At 47.5% G+C, this 24,363-nt stretch overlaps 7 protein-coding genes and 1 pseudogene across 7 annotated transcripts; 4 read left to right on the top strand and 4 right to left on the bottom strand.

Annotated features, from left to right (window-relative positions):
* Nucleotides 1–160: 160 nt before the first annotated feature.
* On the top strand, nt 161–1,175 carry LOC128714604 (transmembrane protein 177). Its single transcript, XM_053809477.1, has 2 exons — nt 161–318; nt 389–1,175. The coding sequence occupies exons 1-2, from the start codon at nt 161–163 to the stop codon at nt 1,173–1,175; spliced, it is 945 nt and encodes a 314-aa protein (XP_053665452.1).
* Nucleotides 1,176–5,492: 4,317 nt separating this feature from the next.
* Nucleotides 5,493–7,228, top strand: LOC128711444 (excitatory amino acid transporter 3-like). Its single transcript, XM_053806321.1, has 4 exons — nt 5,493–6,208; nt 6,311–6,702; nt 6,767–6,938; nt 7,006–7,228. Exons 1-4 carry the CDS (start codon nt 5,493–5,495, stop codon nt 7,226–7,228), a joined length of 1,503 nt encoding a protein of 500 aa, XP_053662296.1.
* A 935-nt stretch (nt 7,229–8,163) lies between these two features.
* LOC128712888 (putative gustatory receptor 28b) lies at nt 8,164–9,830 on the bottom strand (annotated as a pseudogene).
* Nucleotides 9,831–10,159: 329 nt separating this feature from the next.
* LOC128712887 (uncharacterized) lies at nt 10,160–11,414 on the bottom strand. Its single transcript, XM_053807753.1, is given in 2 exon segments — nt 10,160–10,319; nt 10,321–11,414. Coding segments are annotated over 2 exon segments (1,254 nt in total).
* Nucleotides 11,415–15,111: 3,697 nt separating this feature from the next.
* LOC128715802 (serine/threonine-protein kinase OSR1) lies at nt 15,112–16,785 on the bottom strand. Its single transcript, XM_053810719.1, has one exon. It carries the CDS (start codon nt 16,783–16,785, stop codon nt 15,112–15,114), a length of 1,674 nt encoding a protein of 557 aa, XP_053666694.1.
* Nucleotides 16,786–19,359: 2,574 nt separating this feature from the next.
* On the top strand, nt 19,360–21,247 carry LOC128712886 (BTB/POZ domain-containing protein 9). The gene is made up of 2 exons (XM_053807752.1): nt 19,360–20,191; nt 20,274–21,247. Exons 1-2 carry the CDS (start codon nt 19,360–19,362, stop codon nt 21,245–21,247), a joined length of 1,806 nt encoding a protein of 601 aa, XP_053663727.1.
* Nucleotides 21,248–21,731: 484 nt separating this feature from the next.
* LOC128715804 (uncharacterized) lies at nt 21,732–22,215 on the top strand. Its single transcript, XM_053810720.1, has 2 exons — nt 21,732–21,776; nt 21,871–22,215. The coding sequence occupies exons 1-2, from the start codon at nt 21,732–21,734 to the stop codon at nt 22,213–22,215; spliced, it is 390 nt and encodes a 129-aa protein (XP_053666695.1).
* An 18-nt stretch (nt 22,216–22,233) lies between these two features.
* LOC128712884 (putative gustatory receptor 59f) lies at nt 22,234–23,634 on the bottom strand. The gene is made up of 3 exons (XM_053807751.1): nt 22,729–23,634; nt 22,480–22,665; nt 22,234–22,359 (listed from the first exon to the last, which is right to left on the bottom strand). The coding sequence occupies exons 1-3, from the start codon at nt 23,632–23,634 to the stop codon at nt 22,234–22,236; spliced, it is 1,218 nt and encodes a 405-aa protein (XP_053663726.1).
* Between the last annotated feature and the right edge of the window lie 729 nt (nt 23,635–24,363).

The following is a 24,363-nucleotide window of genomic DNA, read 5'->3' as shown; positions in this document are numbered from 1 at the left end:
GCTTTGTGTACGAAAACTGTGCAATAAAAACAACAATTGCATCTCATAACGCTGTCAATTTCGGATGTCCCGAAGGCTACACACCGTGCGCAATCCGATGTAAACAAACCTGTAAACATACCGCAGTTAAATAACACCATCCTGCATCATTTTTCTTACCATGAACCGTGGTAAAAAAGTATCCTTTTTTCTCACGGAAACCGGTCGTCAGGTCGTATTTTACGGCGCAACAACGGTTGCAATAGGACTGTTCGCTGGTCACTACTTTCCACACTCGATATGCATTTCTTACTACAAGGAGTTCGTGCAAGCGTACAGGTAAGTATCCGGTACCGGCGTTATTTTACGTGCTCTATTTCACCAGCGGTAGTGTTTTTCTTTCCCTCAGAAATGGTGAAGAACGTAAGCTTTCCGAAAAGCTGGAACAGCGCTACAAGCGTGCATTAAATCTGCTAGATTTGACCGAGTTTGAGAAGAAGTTTGCCAACCCGTTCGTCGTGTACGGATTCGATGTGTTCAATGCGGGATCGTTCAAAACACGGTTCGGAGCGTACGTTGGCATACCTACCAACTTCGAGTACGATAGTGCGGCGGAAATCGATCGTACCGACATTAAAATACGGAATCAACCGATCGACTGGAACACGGAACCGGGCAAACTGCTCGAGGATGCGCTAGTGCTGAGTGAGGACGAGCAGGTGTTTGGAATGGCGCGCGAACTGCTGACGATGAAAACGCACAAAACGCTCATTCAATCCATTATACCAACTGTTTCGTGGATGTTTACGTACAGCTTAGCATCACAGTTAAATGAGCGGTGTAACTTTTACGCCCGACCCCGCTCGCTGCGGCTCATGCTGTACGCGATCTGCGGTCTGTTCGGATTTGGCATTTATTCGTTCTCGACCGACATGACCGAAATTTACTACGAAACTAATGTCGATAAGCAAATGGCCACGCTCGGGCCAGATGTGGTTGATGCTGGAGCAAGGTTTTACGATAAAGTGCTTAAGAAAAACGTAGCCATTCGTAAGCTGACCGGTGAGGATTACTACACGGCAAAGGGTAACGTGAACTACCTGATCCGACAGAAGGCTGCTCCGTTGACGTTGCGGAAAGAATTTTTCCAAACGGGTTACAAGGATTACACGGTGGGCACGGAGGAAACGAGTTAGAGCGGGACACAGCACACCAAACACTGTAATTTAGCACGAAATAAACGAAGTAGTACAGCTGTATGAAACCTGTTGTAGAAAGAAGAGAAACCAAACAGTTTGCAAACAACGAACTGCCTCCCTATCCTTATCTTACCTACATCAGGTACGTATGTGTGATTACTCGTTGAAAAAGCATCTAAAACAAAACAAAAGCTGTGTTCTATTCGTTGTAAAAGAGACGGTATGCAAACATGCTGTCCTCAACGTTCACCCACTTGTGTGTGCAATGAAGAGTTACTCTTGAGGGAGAAATAAGTACAAAACAGCACTAGTATCTTTAAGTCTTACGTCACTATTAACTCATCGTTTGCACGATAAAAGTCCCCGGTGTAATAAGAGAATTTGATGAAATCTTGCTGAGAAAGCTATTTAATAATAGGGAAATCAAATTAATTACGCATGTATGTGTCTACAATGTAAGTTTAACGGTTGTTCATTTTCAACACATTATTATTAATGTTATTGAGCATTTTTTTCCTTTATTGTTAAACATTATGATTTTATCTAGAACGGAAAGTGCCGTTGAAATTATTTGTTTCTGTTTGAACATGATTTAAATTTAAATTGGGATAAGAATACAGCTATACACTCAACATCTATTTAAAATTGCTAGCTATCCAGCTTCACTGATCATTGTATAAAATTCATCTTAGAAGACATAACCTTTTACAGCATAAGCAATCCATTTCCGTGATCGAAATGACTAATCCACATTCGCTAAACACGTGTAGAACATTTGCATAAACTGTTGCTGTGCTTAAAATGACTGTACCACCGAACCACTTGTATGCAGAGAGCATCCAAACCGGTCTGTTCCGCAACCACCCGCAACCAGTCCGGGAATCCGCCCAAACGGCACGTGGAACCAGCACACCAGCAGGGCACAGTTTTGAATGAATGCAATCCGACAGCCACGTGGTCCGACCGTACCGCAACAACAATCGCCCATGGAATGTCTCGCGGATACGCTGCGTCACGTCACCTTGTCTTACACGGCCGGGCGTTCAGGCATCGAAGAAGCGGAAGAAAAGGAAGGAAAAATCCCCCACCCGGTTGATGATGGCCGGTAAATTCCCGCACCCTATGCATGTAGAACCCGGACAGGTCCGACCAACAACACAAATAACCAGACGCATTATCTTGCAACGGCTCTCGCACGCTGTGTCGCGCTCTCTTTCCCCGGCCGTGCGCTGGGGACTCGACCCACGATCGCGCTTATTGGTCCGCAGTTTAGAATGAGCCACCGTGTGGAGCGGATCGTTAAATAGGCGGGTTCCGACGATAGGATACGGCGAAAAACAAAAGGTCCACATTCCACCCAAGTGCATCTCGGCCCAGCAGGCACGAGCTCGAAAAATATCTACCGTTTTGGTGTATTTAACCGAAAAGGAAATTCAGTGCACGGCAAAGGTCAACCAGTGAGTATCGGTGTTGTCGCGACGGTTAATACGGGCGGTATTGTGAAATGTGGACACCTTCACGCCCTCGTGCGCGTACGGTGACCCGGGAAGTAACACGTGTCGAGTGTGATACGTTCTCCAAAAGCAGAACCACGCCATACCATCGGTTGACTGAATCTTCCAAAGCTCCGGTGGTATATTGCGCTTGAGCGCGGGACAGTAAGACTAGGTGCGCGGTGCGCTATTAAACTGCTGCATCCAGAGCAACCAAAAGCACCGGAAAAATGGAAAGTTGTTTGAAAACAATTGACCGGCCCAGGCGTTGCACAACTGGCGCGAGGTGGAAAGGAGTAAACGAGACGCTTTTTATATGATCACTCCCTCTCTGCCGTTATGCCTCAATTTGCCGCCTGCTGCCATTGGCACTCAGATCTGAGGCGTGATACTAATTGTCCATACCCCCGTGCGCTTCATCATTGATGAGCTAAACGGCTTCACGCTATCTGATCATGTGCATCGATCACCAGCCCTCCGAGAACTTGCCGCGAGCTCAGCGCGACAGCGACATCAAACGTAACAATGCCTGGAATCTGCCCACGCCCACGCCACCGTCCCGGTGAGCAACAGCTATCTGTGTGTTTGTTTTAAGATCACCTTCATATCTGGATGCTGGTGGGTCTGTGCGGAGGAAGCATTAGACGACGGCCCTACACATCCGAGAAGCTTGGTAGGGACGGTTGAGCAATCGGGTCGCAAATCAGAATAAATAATTAGTCACGACTAGTTTTCCCCACTCGGGATCAATAGGACACTGTTGGACCGGTCGGGTACGCGAATTCCGGATTCCAAACCCGTGCCCGTTTGTAGGTTTCCGCATCTCATCGAACTGCAGCGCAAACTGCAGTTCGCGATTTTATTGGAATGCACTGAGTCACCGCAAATGTGTTGTGAATTAAACCATTTTCGGGTTACAAACCACCTGATCTACTCGATGCGGAAGGGAATGATCGGTGCTTTATGGCCGGTGCGTTATCGTCCCGTACGGTACGGAACACAATGACACGCACGGCGGTTAATTAGTGTCATTAAAAAGGCGACAAGGCGCAGATAAGGGCAGATTGTCGATGTAGATGATCGATCGAATTCATCACACCAATCAAACCCGTCGTTTGGAGCTGGGGAGCTTTTTGCTTTCGAACAAGCGTTAAGCTACAGTTGTACTTTTTTGTGTCCGTCTTATCGACCAAGACGCGGCGTGTCATAAAGCATTCGTCCGTATCTGGAGTTCCGCCCGAGATGGACGAGACGTCCGTCGACAGATGTAATCGGTGATGAAAGTGTGCTACTAATGTACACCTTCGCCAGCGCATTAACCTGGTGTGATATGTTCCTTGCTGTCCGTGACCGTGGGTCGCTTCGCTTGGAAGGCATTGGGCCGTTTGCAGACGCGAAAAAGCGCAAACGACCTTTTTTTTTATTGTTAAGATGCGCAATTTTAAAGATGCGTCATTGTTGGTTTGGCAGAACATTTGCGTTTCGTTCTGGGCAGGAATTTCACAACCTTGACTTGAGGTGCTACATTTCGGCGTGGGTTTGGGATGTCTTCAAACAACGCCCCTTCTGAAGCCTCAATAATTCCATCAACGTTGTATCATAATGGTTGAAAGAATTATGCTGGGAGGAAGACACGCACAAAGCTGACCAAACAAATACAAGCTTCTTGAGGGGGATTTTTGGGTAAAAAAAAACCCACCCCATCCCTTTCATACCCCATCAAGCGTGTTTCACCTACAACGGCTTGGATCACCGCACAAGTCAATCTTAAAAAAAAAAACGGCTTAGCTTTCGTTCATTTTAACATGCACGTAACAGACGCTCGGCGTGATTCGATCTGTAACAACAGTGGATGATCATTAACGGAGGGCTCCCCAGCATCAACCAAGCAAAAAAAAAACCCCAATGAATAAAAGGAAAATGTAAGAACAGGAAAAACCAACCCCCGAACTTCGTGCCCCGTTTGCTAGCACTACAGTTAAACACCCCTTCGGGTGGAACACACAATAATAAAAAAAAAAAGAAGAACCACAACAAAACATGGATGGGAGAACTTGATGAGACCACTTTTACCCTCAATCGACCCTCAAGAGATCATTAGATGATCGGAGTTGGGCTAGTGGAATTTCGGACATTTGGAACTCCTCATGCGTGTGTGCGGTGGCCCACGAATGTTGCCCGTGCGGAAGAGGGGGGTACATTTGGGTACTCCTCCAAAAGCGGGTGGAAGATTTCATGCTCTGGTGCACAGGCGATTTAAAACCAGTTTCGGAAAGAGGCACATGCTCACATTTGAAACAGCAGCACAGAATTGATGGATGGAGTTCTTGGACGTACGGGTGAAGAATTAATAAAGAAAATCACTCTCCGATTGCGAACGGCTGCTGGCTTGTAACGAGATATTTCAACGTTCCTTCAAACTTCAAGGACAAGTTCACTCTAAAGGGGTAGACGAGTGCAAAAGTGCACGGAGTCGGTGCGCCCATGTGCCCAGTGCCGTGCCGATTGGATGGTTATCTATCCCGGTGTCCCGTAGACGCACGGTTTCCGTTTATCTAAATAGGGCCCACTAAAGGGCAATATACCTCGGACATTCTTTCGTGCCCCGCCGGAGACCGTGAGCCGGGCAGACCTAATTCTGCATCGCAACGAGTAGGATATAGTGACCAACCTTGATCCCAATACGGTCTAGAGCGGGGCGGGCGGGCTTAACACGCTCGTTGCTGTGTTATTAGGCACCGTGACAACGTATCGCTGGGAACGTTTATAATAATCAAGCTACCCTTGCCGATTTTATTTCAGTAACCGCGCAACCATCAACATGAAGATGCAGCTGAAGTCCGTGTGGGGCTTCGTGCGCCGCAACCTGCTGACCACACTGACGATCCTCGGTGTGGTCGTCGGCATTGCGCTCGGGTTGGGCTTGCGGGCGGTACCGGATGAAGGTGATACCTGGTCGCAGCGTGACGTCGCCTACATCAACTACGTCGGCGATCTATTCCTGCGGACACTGAAAGCCCTCATCCTGCCGCTGATCGTATCGTCACTGATTGCGGCCGTCGGTTCGCTCGATCTTTCCCTCTCGAAGAAGATCGGTGGCCGGGCGGTACTGTACTATCTCGCGACAACGGTACTCGCCGTCATACTCGGCATTGTGCTCGTGGTCACGATAAAGCCCGGATCGGATCGTGAAGGTGATGAGGTGGAGTCGGACGACGTTCAGTCGCGCAATGTCACCACCGTCGATACGCTGCTCGATCTAGTGCGCAACATGTTCCCGCCAAATCTGGTGCAGGCCTGTACGCAGCAGTACCAGACCGTGCTGAAACCACCGGCCGCCAATCCGGACGAAAGCGACATCTACCGGTGGACGATCACCGGTGCGTACGCGGACGGTATGAACATTCTCGGGCTGGTCGTGGCGTCGATCGTGTTCGGTGTGGCGCTCGGTGCAACCAAGCGCGAGAATGCATTGGTGCTGCAGTTTTTCCAACAGCTGTCCCACATCGTCATGAAGGTCACCGGCTGGGTGATTTGGTACGCTTGAAACATCAACCGAACTTCAGCAACAACAACAAAAAAAAGATCTCCGTCGGGTTAATTGTGCTTCTTCTCTTTGCTTCACTCGTTTCCCCACAGGCTGTCACCGGTTGGTGTGACTTTTTTGATTGCCTCGAAAATATTGGAAATCGAAGACCTTGGCGATATGTTCGGTAAGCTGGGATTGTACTTTGCGGTCGTTGCTGGTGGCATCTTGTTCCACGGGTTCGTCGTGCTGTCGCTGCTCTTCTTTCTGTTCACCCGCCAAAATCCGTTCCGGTTTATCGCCAACATGGGACAAGCGCTTGCCACCGCGTTCGGCACATCGTCCAGCTCGGCCTCGCTGCCCGTTACCATGCAGTGTTTGGAGGAGAAGAACCACATTGATCCGCGCGTATCGCGGTTTGTGCTACCGATCGGTGCTACGATCAACATGGACGGTACGGCACTGTACGAAGCCGTCGCTGCCATCTTCATCGCTCAGCTGCGTGGTAAGCATTCGAAGGATCCTGCACACATTGGGACATGATGGGACTGATGGTTTTCAATTCGCAGGATTATCGCTCTCGTTTGGCAATGTTCTGGCGATCAGCATAACGGCAACGGCTGCCAGTATCGGCGCTGCTGGAATTCCTCAGGCGGGACTTGTAACGCTCGTCATGGTGCTGGACACGGTGGGCCTACCGGCCGAGGACGTATCTCTCATCATTGCCGTCGATTGGCTACTGTAAGTGGTGGTGGCGAAGCGTATCTTGCATGTACAACACCTAACCTTAAAATTCCTTACATCCCAGCGATCGGTTCCGGACACTGGTGAACGTGCTCGGCGACAGCTTCGGTGCAGCGATCGTGTACCATTACAGCAAGGCAGAGCTGGACAGCACGAAAACCGTGGAAGGAGGGCTGACCGCCCCGACGCAAATCCCCCAGGAAACGGACCCCGAGCTGGTGTTTCACACCGACACGATGCTAGCGAACGGTGACGACCGCACCTTCGATAAGAACAGTCGATTGTAGGGAAACCGGCGAAGAAGCTTCCTCGTCGCGAACGGGGGATTTTTCTCTCCTTGTTTCTTGTAGCAAAAAACAACAACAAAACCACGGTGCTATTTTGCTGTTATATTTACCCTGCTGCTTTATGAGGCATTTGTGTTGTCGGATGTACCTGCGATGTTCAATCATTTGCCGATTATATAGTGGTGGGATGAGGGCGACAGTTGCGGAAATTGAACACCGCTGCCCGTCACTTATCTGATCGTATCCGCATGCGAATTTATTACCCGTTTGACCGAGGTGACACGCTTGTTTGTTTTGTTTTTAAAACTCAATTTTTATACAAACTGCTCCTAGCTGATAAGATAGACGAATTAAGGCAATTAGAAACGTTTATCGTTTACACCCAGTTGCTAGATCGATATCGTTACCGTACGCGTGTTTAGAAGTGGAAACGAAGCAACCACTGTTGTAGAAGCATTTTTTTTTATCCACCTTTTTTTCTTCTTTTTCGGTTAGAAAAGAAGCAAATTTCTATTAGTGGTAATTAAACGTGCAGGGATTAGGGTCTGGGCCACAACCATACCACACGGATTGGCGATAAGATAGATAACGCGCGCGGTAGAGCAGGATGTTATCTAGCCCCGCTTATCGTTGTGGTCTGCCGTTAAGTGCTGGCATCCATAAAACAATAAGATAAATACACTTACATTATAAGTGAGTATCCACTTTCTTTTCCCCCGACCGGGCACAACAGATGACAGCGGAATATGCAATAAGGGGTTCCACTTTAAATTTTTAACGCATTAATGAATGCTGGCGATTGTAAAATTGTGCGCATGCCGTCACAAATTATAATGTTTCATTGGGAGAAATAGCTTTCCACAGCGTGCAAGCACGCAACACTGGAGCTGATGAAAAACGTATGAGATGGAGTGATGGTGGAAACATCGCTATCGCTAGGCGGGATGTGTACCATTGCCACAACCATTCGCAGCACCAGCTGACTGTCCTTGAGTAACGGCCGATTCGAACTGTATCAGTATTACGAGATACGTGGTAAGGGCGCCAACCATCTGTAAAGAAAGAGCATGCATGGGTATTCTATTTCAACCGTTTGTCTTATTACGATCAAATTGTGAGAACAGGGGTAACACAACTTCATTGAGAAGATCTATTTTAAATTAATTTCTATCTAAATTTTAAATGCTTTAGTACGGAACGATATTAAGAATTCATCCCCTGTTGGTCGATTTACACCTGTGCCTCACACCTCACTTACCGTGCTAATGAGCGTCATTTCCAGATTGATAACGCCGCATGCCGTAAGCGGGCCCTGTACGTGAAGCAGCTGGCTGGAAAATTTCGTCAACTGCACCGAATCCAAAAGCGTCCAAACGTTAAAAATAGCCAAACCTCAGCTTCTGCGCAAAACAAAAAAAACAACTCACCGCATTATTCAACGCACTGTCCCTGACGGTCGGATCGAAGCGATACAGCATCGGGCCGGTGCGGTCCCGTTCGCGCTGCACCAGATGGCACGGGTACAGGATCATCAGTATCTTGGCCGCGTGCAGCACGATCCACAGCACGGTGTACACCAGCAGGTACGTGTCGGAGATGGTCCAGGTCTGGGCCGTCGATATTAGGTAGATGCCGAAAAACTGTAAGCTGAGCACGACGAACGAGGCGGTCGCGGTGGACACGATCAGCACACCGAAGCAACCGTTCATCTGCTCGGTCAGCTTGCTCAGCTGCAGATGGGTCCGGCGCAGGCTGTCGATCAGTTGGGCGTAGTTGTAAAGCGCACCGGACGGCAGGACGATCTCGCTGACAAGCTGCCGAGCGTACCGTTTATCCTCGGCCTGCAAATGGCGCGTGTACGATTTCAGCAACCGGTTCATGTTGTGGTAGAAGAAAAACACAGCGTACAGCACGTACGCGTACTGGAACAAGCCGAGCACGTTGATGATGTTCGACAGCGTGTAGATCGCGGAACTGCGCACAAAGCTCCAGAATATCTGTTCGTTGTACAGGAAGTCCACCATCAGTACGGCGGCGAAGAAAAGGATCACGCACGACAGCAACCGGTTGAAGATCGTTTCGATGCGCTGGCAGTCGACCGTACCACCGCACAGCGACAAATCGATCGCGACCGCAAGCAGCTGCTGCGAGAAGTGATCGTACGAGCGGCGCTGACAGTGGCAACCGATCAGGATCAGCATCACCACACCATTCTCCATGATGTACTCGCTGATGTAGAGGACGCGCGTCATGAACGGCATGTGAAAGCTGTCGAATTCGATGTGCTGCAGAACAGCGGCCACCATTACCATCGCTATTAGGAAGACCGAGTACAGCCCGTTTGATGCCCGGACCAACCACAACGTCCAGCCATTCAGCGGTTTGCCGCTGGTCTCGAACAGCGTTAACTCCCAGGGCGCAGTGCCGAAGATTTTGCAAACCCTTAGCAGCTTGCGCGTGGACTGGTGGAATTCCGTCCGAAATAGTTGCTTGTTGGACAGTAGCTCAAGCACCATGCTGACCGCCGGGTAAACGCTTCTTCCTGCAGCAGGCGCATCGATGCAACTGGTCGCACCTCCGAAATCCGTTTCCGATGCCCCATTTCCCATATGCATCGCGTGACCACAGCAGTGTGAAGCATCACGGTTTTAATCATGTAATTTCTGAGTGGTTTTAACTGAAGCTTGCTAACATAATGCCCGCCCGGCAATGTCCTATGGGTGCAATAAATGCGATATAATGGAGGTACAGAGCTGATGACAATCAGTGGCACTATTTGCATGCCAGTGTGGGGCGGCCACCATACAACCGCAAACGGTGCACACTTCCTTACTTCGAGCCACCGGTAAACGTTGAGTCAAACTGGATCAAAATCACCAAATAGGTGGTCAGCGCGGCAACGATCTGTGGAGGAAAGGGAAAACATTGATTTTACACTTGGTTAGTAGTTCTCGCATCAAGAAATTCCACACATACCTTGCTAATGAGTGTTAAGTCGAGCGGTATCACTCCGCACGCCTTATAGGGCCCCGTACCGTGCAACAGCTGCCCAGCGAACTTCGCCAACTGCAATGAAGTAGGTGGAAGATGGGTGTTTGTTAAAGATCTACGCACAGTAAGTAACCTTCCAAATTCTTACTGCATCGTTAGCGGAGTCGTGCGTATCGTAGTGAATGGTGAACTGGTACAGTACCGCTCCGGTGCGGTCCCGCTCGAGTCTTCCACGGTGTACAGGGTAAAGGATGAGCAGGACTTTTGCGGCGTGTAAACCAATCCACATCAAGGTGTTTGCTAGCTGAAAGCAATCGCTGGAACTCCAGGTCCGCTTCCTCGTTCTGCCAGTAACCTTGTACAGGTTGAACAGCTGAAGATTGAGCACCACGAACGAAAACAGCAGCGTACAGACAAGAAGGATTCCATAGCTATCATTTAGCTGTACGGTCAGATTGCTAAGCCTTAGATGTGCCTTTCTCAGTGTTTCCAAGAAAGTTGTACAATTCAACACTTTCTTACTACTGCAACGATCGCGATAGCTCATCAATACCTTGTTAATTGAGCGAAAATAGTAACCAGCAAGCAGTTGCATCGCGACGTACTGATGCAGGGCAAACATGTGGATCGTGTTAGGAAGGGTATAGACCAAGGTGCGGCAAATGAATGTACATGCTGTTGTGTCAATGTTAAACAGAAAGTCTAAAAACACCAAGCAGCCAAAGTACAGCAAGCTGCTAAACATCAGCTTGTTGATGATGGATTCCACCAGCCGAAAGTCGATCGATGTCTCACAAATGTACAAACTGTTACCGATGGCAAGTAGCTCCCTAGCGAAGGTACTGTACAATGTCCGCAGAAACAGACATCCGGCCATTATCAGTAGTACGACAATGTTAGCGATTACATTCTCCGTCAGGTACAATGTTCGGATAGCAAAAAAATCGGAGGACTCCATTTCGGAACGATGAATCAGCGTGGCTGTACATACGGAAACAATAATCACTAGGGAATACACTACATTCGTGGCGCGAATTAGCTTTCGCCACCGACATAATGCGGGTGCTGGTACGGGTTCGAACGGTTGAAGGTCCCACGGAACTGCTGCAAACAGTTGTCCCGCTGCCAGCAATTTGCTGAGCGTTCGTGTGAGATTACGCTCCAGGAACGGTTGATTGTCCGACGGGTCGACCATGCCGTAGAACCGGACTTGTTCGGGCCCCCCGGATAACTGAGGCAGACGGTACAGTGTAGAATATTACCGCGAATCTCATTGCGTGATTAACCCCGATTTTCATTCATTCACTATTGATGAAGATAATGGTTAGTCATATTTCATGCTCTAAAACAGGAGACTCCATACTGTTCCAGCAACAAGTTACATAGTTGGAATTCGTTGCTACCATTTCTTTGCTATGTGATAACTTCGGCTAGGTGACCTCCTTCATGAACCTTCCACACATTTCAAGATTTTGGTCGCAACCATTTCTAAAAATCAAATACCGTCAACAACCGTGCTCATCACAGTGACGTTGCCACTGAACCGAATAGGAGTACTAGAACCATCTAGAACTAGAAACAGAACGAAATACCTGCTTGCCGGTGGTTCAGCCCGCGATAGGACCCAATTGGGAGGCAGCGCATTAGTTGATGGCGACACAACCTAGAGGGAGTAGAGGAGTTCTACTATCTTGGGATGGGAAGCAGTAGCCAGGGACCAAATATCCTGGAGAATAATTGTTGACCAGGCCATGTAACTACATTGTGAGCAGGTCAACGCAAGAGAGGTACTAAACTCTTCCGGTGCCATTGTGATAACGTGACCGGCCAAATTTCCTTTTGCAGGTCTTTCTGTAGAACACTAATAAGGTGATCTCGAAAGAGTCTACATTTCAGTGGTAATATGAATAGCCATTCTTTCCTGAACGATCACCTCCATGACTATGAGGGTCCACCTCAAACCATCCTTTAGATTGAGTTAGTCGAGTTATCAGATGATATTTAAATTAAATTATATTAAACTAACTTAAGAGACTTATCTACTACCGTACTTTAAGTCAACGTAGCGCGAATATAGAGCAGAAAATATGAATATTCGGTATAGTCTCAACAGCGATCACAAATTATGAATAGAGCATAGTGAACAGACAAGTCCCGTCGAGATTAGAACCATTGCCGGACGCGTTAGTGAATCGTGCATTACCGACTCTGCTTACCGAATACTTCAACGTAGTCGTATGTCTAGTAGAAAAATATAAAATATTGATCAACTTGGTTGGACACGGTCTGGTTCCGGCTACAATTAGCATATCGCATTTCCTCTCCCAGATTGTTAACGGAACGTGAATCGTATCATATTTGCATGAGCAATTATCATCGCTTTACGACGAATTCTTATGGTCAAGTTCAAATATTCTTGTTTCCATGTCCTTATCGGTCGGTTCCAGCAGCAGCATCACGACCAAAGAAAAAAAAACGCTCTATAAATTTTTATTTATAACTATTTCACGTTAGTACGCAACCTGCACAGTACGATCGAAAGCCATCAACAAAAGCAATGCAAAAGTGCACTTGCTCTATCCAAGCTCCATTCATCTTATTGGCATTTGATTGAGTTTCTTTAAGATGAAGCACAAAAAACCACACCATCAAAACGAATACGTATTTACCACTGCGTAGCTTCGTGAGCGATGCCACAAACGGGCGGGCGAATATGTGTGTACGGCGATCTGTGAGAGATGTGATATTATTATTTCATCCCCCTGATCCAACGTTGACGCACGATGTTTTATCAGCCTTTACATTAGCATATCTACTTTGCATTTGTACCGAAAACAGCTGCGTCTTAGGCCGTACAGGAAAACGAGAGGCACTAGTCAAGTAGTGAAGAATGGAATGCTCGTACCAAAATGTACGTAAACGTTAGTGAGGTGTTTTTTTTTATAACGAAACTTAACACCTTCAAATACCGAACTGTTGAGCATAAGACGATCTTGTGTTTTTGTGGTGTCCGAAACGATACTCTACACATTGGATTGAGTGGTAGTTTTGTTGGATAAATAAAACTATTATGATATCCTCTAGCTTCCAAAGATCTTACGATCTCGCCATGCGATCGTTAAGTAATGGATTAACGGTTAGCCAAGAACAACAACGATTAACAGTCAACCGACGGATGTAATGTGATTTTACGATTCTAAACCCCTTCACTCGATCGGTTCGGTATCCATCTGCTACTTTCTCATCGCACACAAAAGTTTCCCATCCGTGTGTGGTGCAGCAATATACTTTATTTTACTTAGTTTTGTTGCATTTTTGTTTCTTTTCCTCCGTTCTGATCTGCTGCATACGGCTCAAGTAACTTGCAAAATTCGTAAACGCTACTGCTCAAACGCTATATTTTTTTTGTCAGTCAAAACTAAACACGTGTTTCACGCAAACCAAAACGCGGTACAAACATTCTGGCGTTCCCACCCTCCCATACCATCCTCACACTTCCTCTCCCTCCCTTCGTGTATCTGGCTTCTTTCGCCTTCCCAATCCGTGAATGATTTAACAATAATGCTTTTTTAAAGCTCAATTCCACTAAAAAACGAAAAGAAATACAGCGTGCGCGTGCACGCAAGAACTAATATAGCTTTCTTCATACCGGTGAGGGGTGTATGCAAGGTGTTTCGGTCGCTTTTTGTTTGATTCTTATGATGCGAAACAGATAGCAATAGGCGGGTGTCCACGCCACATCACTACTGCAGTGTTTAAAGTCTTTCTATTTGGGCTTGTTGTTCTATATTCGGACTGTTATTCTTCTATCGGTACTAACTAACCAAACCTGCTGTTGATTATTCTGCTACCACTTTTCCACATCCGCCTGCTACTCCTCCTTACCTTACTCTTTCTACTCGTACTTCCGCCAGTATGTTCAATATTTGACCATGTGATAAACAAAACGATTAACAAATGAAAGACATTCAACCTTTACAAAGGTACACGCTCAGACGCACACACACACACAGTATTATCATTCGGTGACCTTAGTAAGGTATTCGGTTCTCGTGTTTTATGATGTGTTTAACTTCGTTGCCTCTACATTCACCTGCCCTTTACCCGGACGGTGATCTGACTTTCGTGCATGACTTTCCCTATTGACCCTTATTGCTGAAGGCGGGAGTCGCGATATTGTTGTGTTTTCTTTTGCTTTCTTCCAACGGTATTTCGTTTCGTTTTTATAGGTTTATTAACGATTCGGGAAAGGATAACGTATCCAGTCGAACGATCCCCGCTAAAAGCTGATCACTGCCGATCTCCTTTATAGGCGAGGTTCGTAAAGGCGTCCCTTGGGGATAGGGGGCGTACAAAATTAAGCCGCCTTCATTTTCGTTTAGTATTTTGCAACTCTCTTTCTCTCTGTGTCTCGACTATTCTTCTTTCTTTTGCACTGTGTGTCTCTCACTCGCAATCCCGTGTTGATGCTAAAACTAATGCTTCTGTTGCTGCTGCTGCTGCTGCTACTACTACTATCTGCTACTATTTACGTCTACTAGTACTAGTGGTCGTTTTGTTTTACCCATTCCCTTCTTACCACCCTCGCCAGTGGAAGTCTAAAAGCTGAATCCCTTAACGTAATTTAATTTTTCTTCTCATTTAGCCTAACCAGTGGAGCGCCGTAACTACCACCGGCACGTTGATTTCAAACTTTAAGTTTAACAACACTTTCCCTACCTCTTCTAGTTGGGCGAAATCTACGTGTTTTTTTTTTTTATTTGGGCATAGAAACAACAGTAGGGAAAGAACGAGGGGGTATTTTTAGGCGGGGTGGGTGACAGGAAGGAAGTGGTACAGTGCGGAAAAACGTGCCGCAAGCCGCGTTAATTGGAGACAAGATCGCCGGCCCATCATTTGATCGAAATCTGTGCATAGCCAACGAGTGATTTCTCGTCCAGCTGCTCGCCCGGCGCACAACCGGACCTGAGCTGAAAGGTGACCGTCTTCAGCGCACCCCGGTTATCGATCAGCTTCTGCAAATTCGCCGACATGATCGCCACATCCAGCTCGTCGAGTAGTCCAGCACCGACCAATTCGGCCGCAATGTCCTCGGCCGAGTCCTTGCCGACGACGAACTCGAACTGGATGTCGTTCAGCTCGCGGTTTGCGTTACGCATCCGCAGAACCAGATTCACCGGTACCATCGTGTCGGAACCGATCGACATGGCGCCAAGGGCGGCGGATGCTTCGATCGTTTTCGGATCGGTAGACTGCGTCGAGCCGGTCACCGTGACGCCCGACCGTTCGGACGTGTCCTCCGTTTCGGAGGATGAAGAATCCATCCGCTCCAGCCGGTTCATCGGCCGTTCTTCCGTTTCCGAATCGTCCGATTCGTTCTTGGCGTTGTCTTCCTCCTCCGACGACCATACCCACTCCCCGGTCATCGAGCGATGCAACCGGCCGGATGCGCCGGCCTGCCTTTTAGCCGCCTTATGTACACGCGTCTCCATCGATGGACCGGTCGCCAGCAGTGTCTGCGTCAGGTACTTTCGATCTTTCGCCTTCTTGAAGAACGGATGCTTCAACAGCTCGCTGGCGGTGGGCCGCTTCGACGGTTCCTTCTGCAGGCATTCGCCAATCAGCTTGCGGAACGTCTTGCCGTACGCTTTGTACTGATCCTTCTCGTCCGCCCCGGTATCGATCGTCGGTGGATCGTTCTGTAACGTCAGCATTAACACCTTCATCGGCGGGTACTTATGATACGGTGCCGTCCCGGTTGCCATCTCGATAGCGGTAATGCCGAACGACCAGATGTCCGCCTTGAAATCGTACCCGTGGTCCTGCTCCATTACCTCCGGTGCCATCCAGCACGGTGTACCGACGAACGTGTGGCGTACCTTTTGCCGCGAAAGATCGCCACCGGTCGCGAGCCACGCGCTCACACCGAAATCGGCAATCTGTACCGTACCGTCGTCACCGAGCAGTATATTGCCCGCCTTAATGTCCCGATGTATTTGGCCATTGCTGTGGAAATATTCCAGCCCCTTCAGCACCTCCTTCAGGACGGTCGCGATCGTCGACTCGTCGAACACGCCGTGCCGGCAGTTAACCGTCCGCATCCGGTGCTTGATGATGTCGAGCAGGCTGCCGCCCTCGAGCAGCCGCAGGATCAACCACAGCTCCTCCTTCACCACGAAGCTCGTGTGATACGTGACGACGTTCTCGTGATTGCAGCTGCTCATCGCCTGTATCTCCTTCAGCAGCTCGTCCATCGACGTGTTCCACTTCTCCAGGTTGATGCGCTTGATGGCGCACTTTTCCTTGCGCGGCAGGCAGTAGGCATTGTGTACGACAGCCGTCGCACCGACACCGATCACGTCGTTCAGCTCGTAATCATCACGACTGTTCGGCCACGGCGTGACGGGTTGTGGTGGCGGTGCCAGGTTTGCCGAGGATGCGGACGTCGACGGACTCGCGGCGGTTGCCACGGACGTGACCGCGGCTGCCATCGCACCGAGCGCACTGCTGCTGCCACCTGTTCCGCCTCCCACACCACCCCCCGTACCGGTCGTGGTCGTCGCCATCTAATGCAGCCGGAGGAGGGAAAGCACACGAACAGATGCAACGAAGATATTAATGTGAAATGTCACCGAACGGAACGTTCTCGGTGCGACAGGCACCTTTTGGAGACGGTGAACCCGATACGGTGGAGGACGATGACGGCCGACGGAAGGATGGATGAGTGGTGCAGCACACTCACTCACTCACCGTGACAGAAAAATGCAATGCTTGCCTGATGGGTGTCTGCTATTGCGGCTGGTACGGGGCGCAAACACAACACACACACACAAGCGAGATTTATTTAGATATAACGGGCCCTTCGTTTCTTCCGCGCGGGCGCCAACGTCTGGCTGCCGTCTGGCGCTTTTATGACTTTTATGCTGACCACACGGCCAAATATCACACAGGCGTGCGTGCGTGTTGGTGATGTTGGGTTTTTTTTCTTTTTTGGATGGTGTTTGCGGCTGCTGCCACCGGAACGGCCAAATACCGTCACTGTGTTACGTGTGATGTGTAAATTTTCCAGCCAAATGCCGCAGACTTCCACTACGATGCGCGCGCGCTCGTTCCGTTTCTCTGTGTTTGTGTGGCCGTGTATGTGTGCTTTGAATGTTGTGAACGCACAAGGTAACAACTGAACGGCCTTCTCACTGCATTCGGTGCCCCTACTTTTCTCTAGCTCTAGGTGGCCTGGGCTACTGCGTACGACACGGTTGCGATATGATAAGAAACGTAGCAACGAATTTCTCGCGATACGGTCCCCGTATCTGCAGCCACCTTCGCACCGAACGGAACACACACACGTAAACACGGCCGAACGACCGACTTGCAATCAGCACGAAATCAGCCTTGATGAGTCATGATATTTTTCGGCGACTCCTCCACACCCAGCTTGCTTCTTTCAACCTTTCAACTCCTGCTTTTCCCACCGCTTTACCGTACGTTTTTCGACGCGAACCGTTTTCACTCCGACCTTTTCTATTGACACTGCAGTGCACCGAACCGAAGGGAACGGTTCAACGTCAACAGAACCACACACAAATGCACACAGCCAGACCCACGCACACACGGTCAGTGCTGAGAGCGAGTCAGCAGTTCGGAGTGATTCGAAAGCTGACCACAAACGGCAAACGATACGCGAAACAAAACGACCGACACAATGTATCGCGAACAGATTGCACGGATACTGCTGGAAGAGTACGGTTTCGGGGAAACCCGCGGTCCCGGTACGTGGTTCTGCTGTCGATGCTTTTGAAGTGTGCTGTGGCGTAGTGGTGGGCACGCTCGTTCCGTACCGGAACCGTTTGTACCCATCTGACTAGAACGTTAGTAATCCGCTCCGAGCGGAGATTCAAAACAATCCAGCAGACATACAGCATTGATTTGATTCGTCAAACACTATTCATGTGAAGCGTGAACAAGATAAAAGTTGTTATTTTGATTTCGGATTTTTTCTTGAGGTTTTGCTAAATTTAATTATGGTCTAAGAAATAATGATGTACGCCATTGAAAAACCATTTATCATTATCTTTGCGTTAAATCGATTGTTATCATTGTGTATCATTTCATCAGTTTCTCGAATTTTTGAGCGTTTTTCAATAATCTAAAATTTATCTTAGCAAATTTAATACTTTTACAAATGTAAATGTAAAATCCAACTGATCTTTTGCTGCAACCCAAAAACGAATCGAATCCGGCGAACAAATGCGTTGGGTTTATAGGACCCCCTTCTGTAGTTCAATTACTCGAAACAGCTGATCAGCTTTGGAGGTGATATTCAGTCTTCTTGCTAGTCCACAAAACTACTTTGTGAATGATCTGTTCTCATAATTTGTGGTAAATGCTGTGTTAAATGGTTTAAAAGCTGCATATGAAAGGTTTCAACTAATTTACGTAATTGTCTTGTTGCGAAATGCAACAGAGTGCTCTATTGAAAGCCCTAAACTCGATATAATAACCGTGTTGACTTGGATGAAGTTTGATATCGCAGGTGTTTTGTTTTGTGTTGTGATCTGCGTACAATTCATCGCATCAACCCCGAAGGAGCCGCAAAAAGGTAATCTTGTGCATTATTTGAATTCGTCGTGCTATTTCTAGTGGTATGCCTTCAGGTTCGTAAAGAAATTTTCAATTAACACTTCCGCAAGTACGGTTAACGTGCATGGCTACTCTACCAAACTCAAGCCAGTGAAAGAATCGTGACGAATCGAACCATTTTGGAGTCCGCCAAAGGTGTGAGTTGTTTCAATGTTCGACTTTTTTGCGCTCTAGCCCCATCATACCAACCATGTCCTCATATAGCGAGAACATGTTATCTTGTTTATCGTGTTTTTCGAACTCGGGTGTAACCGGATTGCCGATAGATCACAGGACGAAAGGTGTCAAAGAGGTGACCTCGAAATACTCCATATAATGTGAAGTATGGCCGGTAGAAAAGAAATAATAAACATTATAACTACGTAACAAACTTCTCTTTAAATTCTTCTGACAATTAACAAACATTCTGTTATTTTATTATAGGATCTCGAGACTCTGTCGCCTAATTTTCGATTTTACGGAGAAGCTGAATGGAAATTCGTTTCTAATCCGCGCTTGAAATGAGCAGTCAAAACGGCGGTATGGCTGTCAATCAGTTTTGCAATGGTGGCATGGCACGTCCACAGGAGATAGAACTTACGGCACGCTTTTCGAAACAAATGGCCCAACTTTGCATGTCACCAGACTACTCCGATGTGACCTTCATCGTGGAGAATCAACGTATTCCAGCGCACCGCGTCATACTGGCCGCCAGAAGCGAGTACTTTCGTGCGCTACTATACGGTGGAATGCAGGAAACCAAACAGGACGAAATCACCCTTCACATACCGCTGATGGCGTTCAAGTCATTGCTAAAGTACATCTACTCCGGCAGCATGTCGCTGGTGCATATGAAGGAGGAGCATCTTCTGGACACACTCGGGCTTGCCAATCAGTACGGATTTGCCGATCTAGAAATGGCCATATCAGACTACTTGCGTCAAGTGCTTTCACTCAGCAATGTGTGCGCTGTTTTAGACGCGGCTCGGTTGTTTGCACTAGACGGTTTGACCACCGTGTGCCATTCGTTTATGGATCGGAATGCGTCGGACATTTTGCAGCACGAATCATTCAGCAATCTGTCGCTAGATTCGCTCAGTAGCCTACTGCTGCGAGATTCATTTTTTGCACGCGAAGTGGAAATATTCCAGGCCGTGCACGACTGGTGCCGATGCAACGCGGACAGCGGACAACATGTTGACACTATTGTAGGAAAGGTACGTTTCGCGCTGATGTCGTTGGATGAACTTTTGACTGTTGTACGCCCGTCCGGTATTCTCGACCCGGAACGTCTGTTGGATGCAATAGCGGAGAAAATTTCCTCCAAGCAACTTCCCTACCGTGGCGCACTATGTAAGTTATTGGCGAAGATCCTACGTTCCTTGCTTAGGGTGAAATTCTCTCTACAAATGTGCTTATCTTATGTATTCAACAGGGCCGGAAGAAAACGTTGCCACGCCAAAGTTTAATTCGCGAACGATTCATGGTGAGATACGGTCCGCACTGCTGGACGGTGACACGGTGTCGTACGACATGGAGAAAGGGTACACGCGACACTCGATCGGTGAAACGGGCGATGGCAATGGGATCATTGTCGAGCTCGGCAAGCTGTTCATCATCAACCACATCAAGGTGTTGCTTTGGGATCGAGACACTCGCTCGTACAGTTACTACATCGAGGTGTCGGTGAACCAGCGAAGCTGGGAGCGGATCGTGGACCACACAAAGTACCCCTGTCGTTCCTGGCAATATCTATATTTTCCCGCCCAGGCCGTCCGGTATATTCGACTTGTCGGCACCCACAACACAATGAATAACGTTTTCCACGTTGTTGCGCTGGAGGCTATGTTCACCGAAACGACAACACCGTTAGTGGACGGCATTCTTCAGCCGACGCATAATGTAGCCACGGTTGAACGGAGTGCCACCGTGGTGGAAGGTGTCAGCCGGACGCGTAACGTTCTACTGAACGGCGAGGTGAAGAACTACGATTGGGACTCGGGTTACACTTGCCACCAGATTGGCGAGGGGGTGATACTGATACAGCTTGGTCAGCCCTACTGGATCGATTCGATGCGGTTGCTGCTGTGGGATTGCGACAATCGTTCGTACAGCTTCTACATCGAGGTGTCTGTCGACATGAAGGACTGGGAGGTGGTGGTGGACAAACAGACGGACCATCTGAAATCCTGGCAACATTTTACCTTTCTGCCGAAGGTGGTCGTTTATATACGTATCGTTGGTACGCACAACACAGCGAACGAAATGTTTCACTGCGTGCACTTCGAGTGTCCGTCGCAGGATCCCGATTTTTTAAAATCTGAACGAAATTTTTCCGCACCAATCATTGAGGAGATATCGTCGACAGGAGCGAGTGAGTCAAACGCTCGTGAAAGCATAACGGATTGAAGCAAAGAGTTTCGCATGACACACCTGAACTGGGCTATTTTGTACTTCGCTGTCTCAGTCGCTAGCAGGTTGGAATTTCTTCCACAAAAACAAGGGAAATCAATAATCGCAACAAACAAACCTCCGTACTGATGATGCTTACTAGCTGCTAAATTGTAAGAGAAACGGGAACGTTAATGCAGTATATTAATCTGTGTAAATCTGTGATCCATCCTGATGTCTAATACTCCATCGTGGGTCGTGTTATTTTGCTATGACCTTGTGTATTAAAAATTTTACCGAATAGAGACTAAAATTGAATTAGAACCTTGTGTTAGGCTATTGATTTTCTAGCGGCCATTCTACCAAACCCGGATCCGACGTTTAGTCATCGGTTTAAAGTGCTGCACCACAAACAAAAGGTTTTATCTTATCAGGGAATTCCATCCCCATAGGCAATCATTTGTGTGCTAGTTGTCGTACATGAGCGTAGTACCACTTTAAAATGAAACTTCTCGGGGTGTTGATCGTTGTTTGTGGTGCATTTGCCGTAAGTTTTGCCGTCATACCGACGAAGGCCAGATGTAAATCTGTGTGAATGATATATTTTAACTGTTACTTTCGTTAATCCGTGCACGAAATAGTTTTCGCTGGGTAGTTACGTTGAATGTGACCTTGACCTGGAGGATGCGGCAATTATCAGCCAGCTGCCAGACCAGTGCCAGCACGTAGATGACGCCACCAAAGCGTTAATGCTCGAGGAAGCGGCAAGCTTCAAGCTGTTCCATCAGAAGCTGTTAAACTACGAAGCATCCCAAGTTCCCAGCACCGACGAAGGGATCCACATGGATATGGACTTTCGCAATGAACTGTACGCAGCCGGCGAGCTGCACACGTGCTTAAGTGTGAACGGCACAGTTCATCTATACCTGCGGTGCCTGATAGATAAGCGCAGCAAAATGTTGGATCTAATCGAACAAGCCACCTAACTGTCCTTAAGTAATTGTTCACCGCCGCATTGTATTCGCATTGTACAGACTGTCAATCGCCGTAACCGCTCCTTTATATTTATTCAGGTTGGCCTCATCGAACTGTATCAGAATGATCATGAAGGACATCAGTGCGACAAAAATCTGCAAAAATAATGTATTATTGGTATGTCGCTTAAAAAGTGCACAGTATTTAGATAAGCTGTTGATTACTGAAGAGAGTGATGATAACTCCAGCCTGAACACCCCACAAGCCGTTGGTACGCTCTTCTTCCGGTCCAGTGTTAGCAGCTCAAGCCGAGCCATCTGATATGAAGTGAGGGGAAAGTTCAATAAAGATAATGTCAATGCATTTTTGCAACATTTACATTTTAGCCATACCTGAACCTCAGACAGCTCAGCATCGTTTTGATTGGAAAGTTCGAACAATATCATACCGAAGTGTGTTTGCTGGCAATAAAACAAATGTACCATTCAGTACCATCACTAAGCATTTCCCTCATCGCAACGTACCTCTCGCTTGATAATTTCGTTCGGATAAAGTACCATCAGCAGCATGCATATTTGCATCACAATCCAAAACATATTGTAAGCCATATAGATTGGTTTCCATTCGCCCACATGCAAGTGCTGGTAGATCTCGAGCACTTGCAAGCTCGTTACATTAATGCCGGCAAACACGTTTGTTACAATTGTAACTTCGAATGATCGCGTGATAAGTTCAACGCACCTATCAAGGTGCAGATACAGGTGCTTAGCTTCTTCCAGATTTAGCGACGAGCACTTTCCCGCTTTGAGCTGCTGGTTAATTTTTTGCTGCATCATATAAATCAGAACAGTGCCGAGGTAATACTGTGCTAGTGCGATGCTAGCCAGGATATTGGGCAGCAGGTAAGCACCCAACGAGAACAGGGTGGCGAGAATGCTGCCGAAATGTAAATAATCGAAACACAAAACCACACTGTATATTGATATTAACGCCGTACAGAGCCATAGCAATTTTCGGCGAGCGTACGCCAATATTGCAACCCATTCGGCGCACGGTAACGCAGAAGCAACGATGAACATTGTCTCGAAATACTGCTTATAGCGTTGCGTTTCACTGTATCCTCTGCTCATGGTATGGATGGTTATGAAAAGGCACAGAACGGCTTCGTTCACGTATAAAACGGCGGTAAAGAATGGCATTGGCAATTCGAAAAACTTGACAATCGTTTGATACCCACACATCGTTATCCAAACTAGGATGCCGGCAGTCACCAGGAACCGTGCTTGCTTGAAGTACGTAACCGACGATCGCTCCTGTTCGAAGCTGCATGGTGCAACAAACAGCAGTTGGGCGCATCGTAGGTGTATCTTAAATGATTGATACAGCTGCAACTGCACGCAACGCTTCACGTTACCGAAGTCGGTGCTCATAGCGAATCGAGCCACAGAACCTTTATGTGCTTATTACATTCTTACATTCACAGTTCATGCCCAACGCACAAACAATTGGCGTGGCGTTTGCTCATAATTTATTACACGATAATGCATGCAACACTTCATACTTCTTCAGATAACTGTGGTTAAATATATTGGGCGTGTGTGTAATTATTGCTCGGGCATGTTACCTTGATTGCTTGGTTGTCACGCATGCTTTCAAAGTGAACAGCAATGTTTGAACTCTTATTGCGATGATTGTTTTTATTATTCATTTTAGAAAAGGAAGTAAATGTATATAACCGAGTTTAGATGTTTTTATGCATGCATTGCATAGGAAAACATTTTTAAAACAAATAATTTAAACTGAATATAATCACTATAAGTTTTGCTCTGACTCTAACGGTAATTTCAAATGCTATCTTATGCGGCATTGAGACGAGGAACTTAAGCTGCCGTTAACGACTGTAAGTTTTTTGTTGCGCGTCATATATCGCTAGGGACGTGTAATCGCAAAACATTTTTCAGGACATCTCGAAAAAGGAAGTAAAAATTTCTTGCAAACAAAAAGAGCTTGCTTTTCTTCATCATATTTCTTCAATCATCAGAAACAAGTGTTGAACTAGTAAAAGAAAGTAGCTAAATAGTAGAAGACCTTTACCAGCTGGCAGTGAGGATTTACCAGTAATTTACTAAATCGATAAGAACCATGTATGATTGTCTTGG

This window comes from Anopheles marshallii, chromosome 3 (genome assembly GCF_943734725.1).
Source record: "Anopheles marshallii chromosome 3, idAnoMarsDA_429_01, whole genome shotgun sequence".
Taxonomy (NCBI): domain Eukaryota; kingdom Metazoa; phylum Arthropoda; class Insecta; order Diptera; family Culicidae; genus Anopheles; species Anopheles marshallii.
This window is presented reverse-complemented; position numbering and strand designations above follow the sequence as displayed.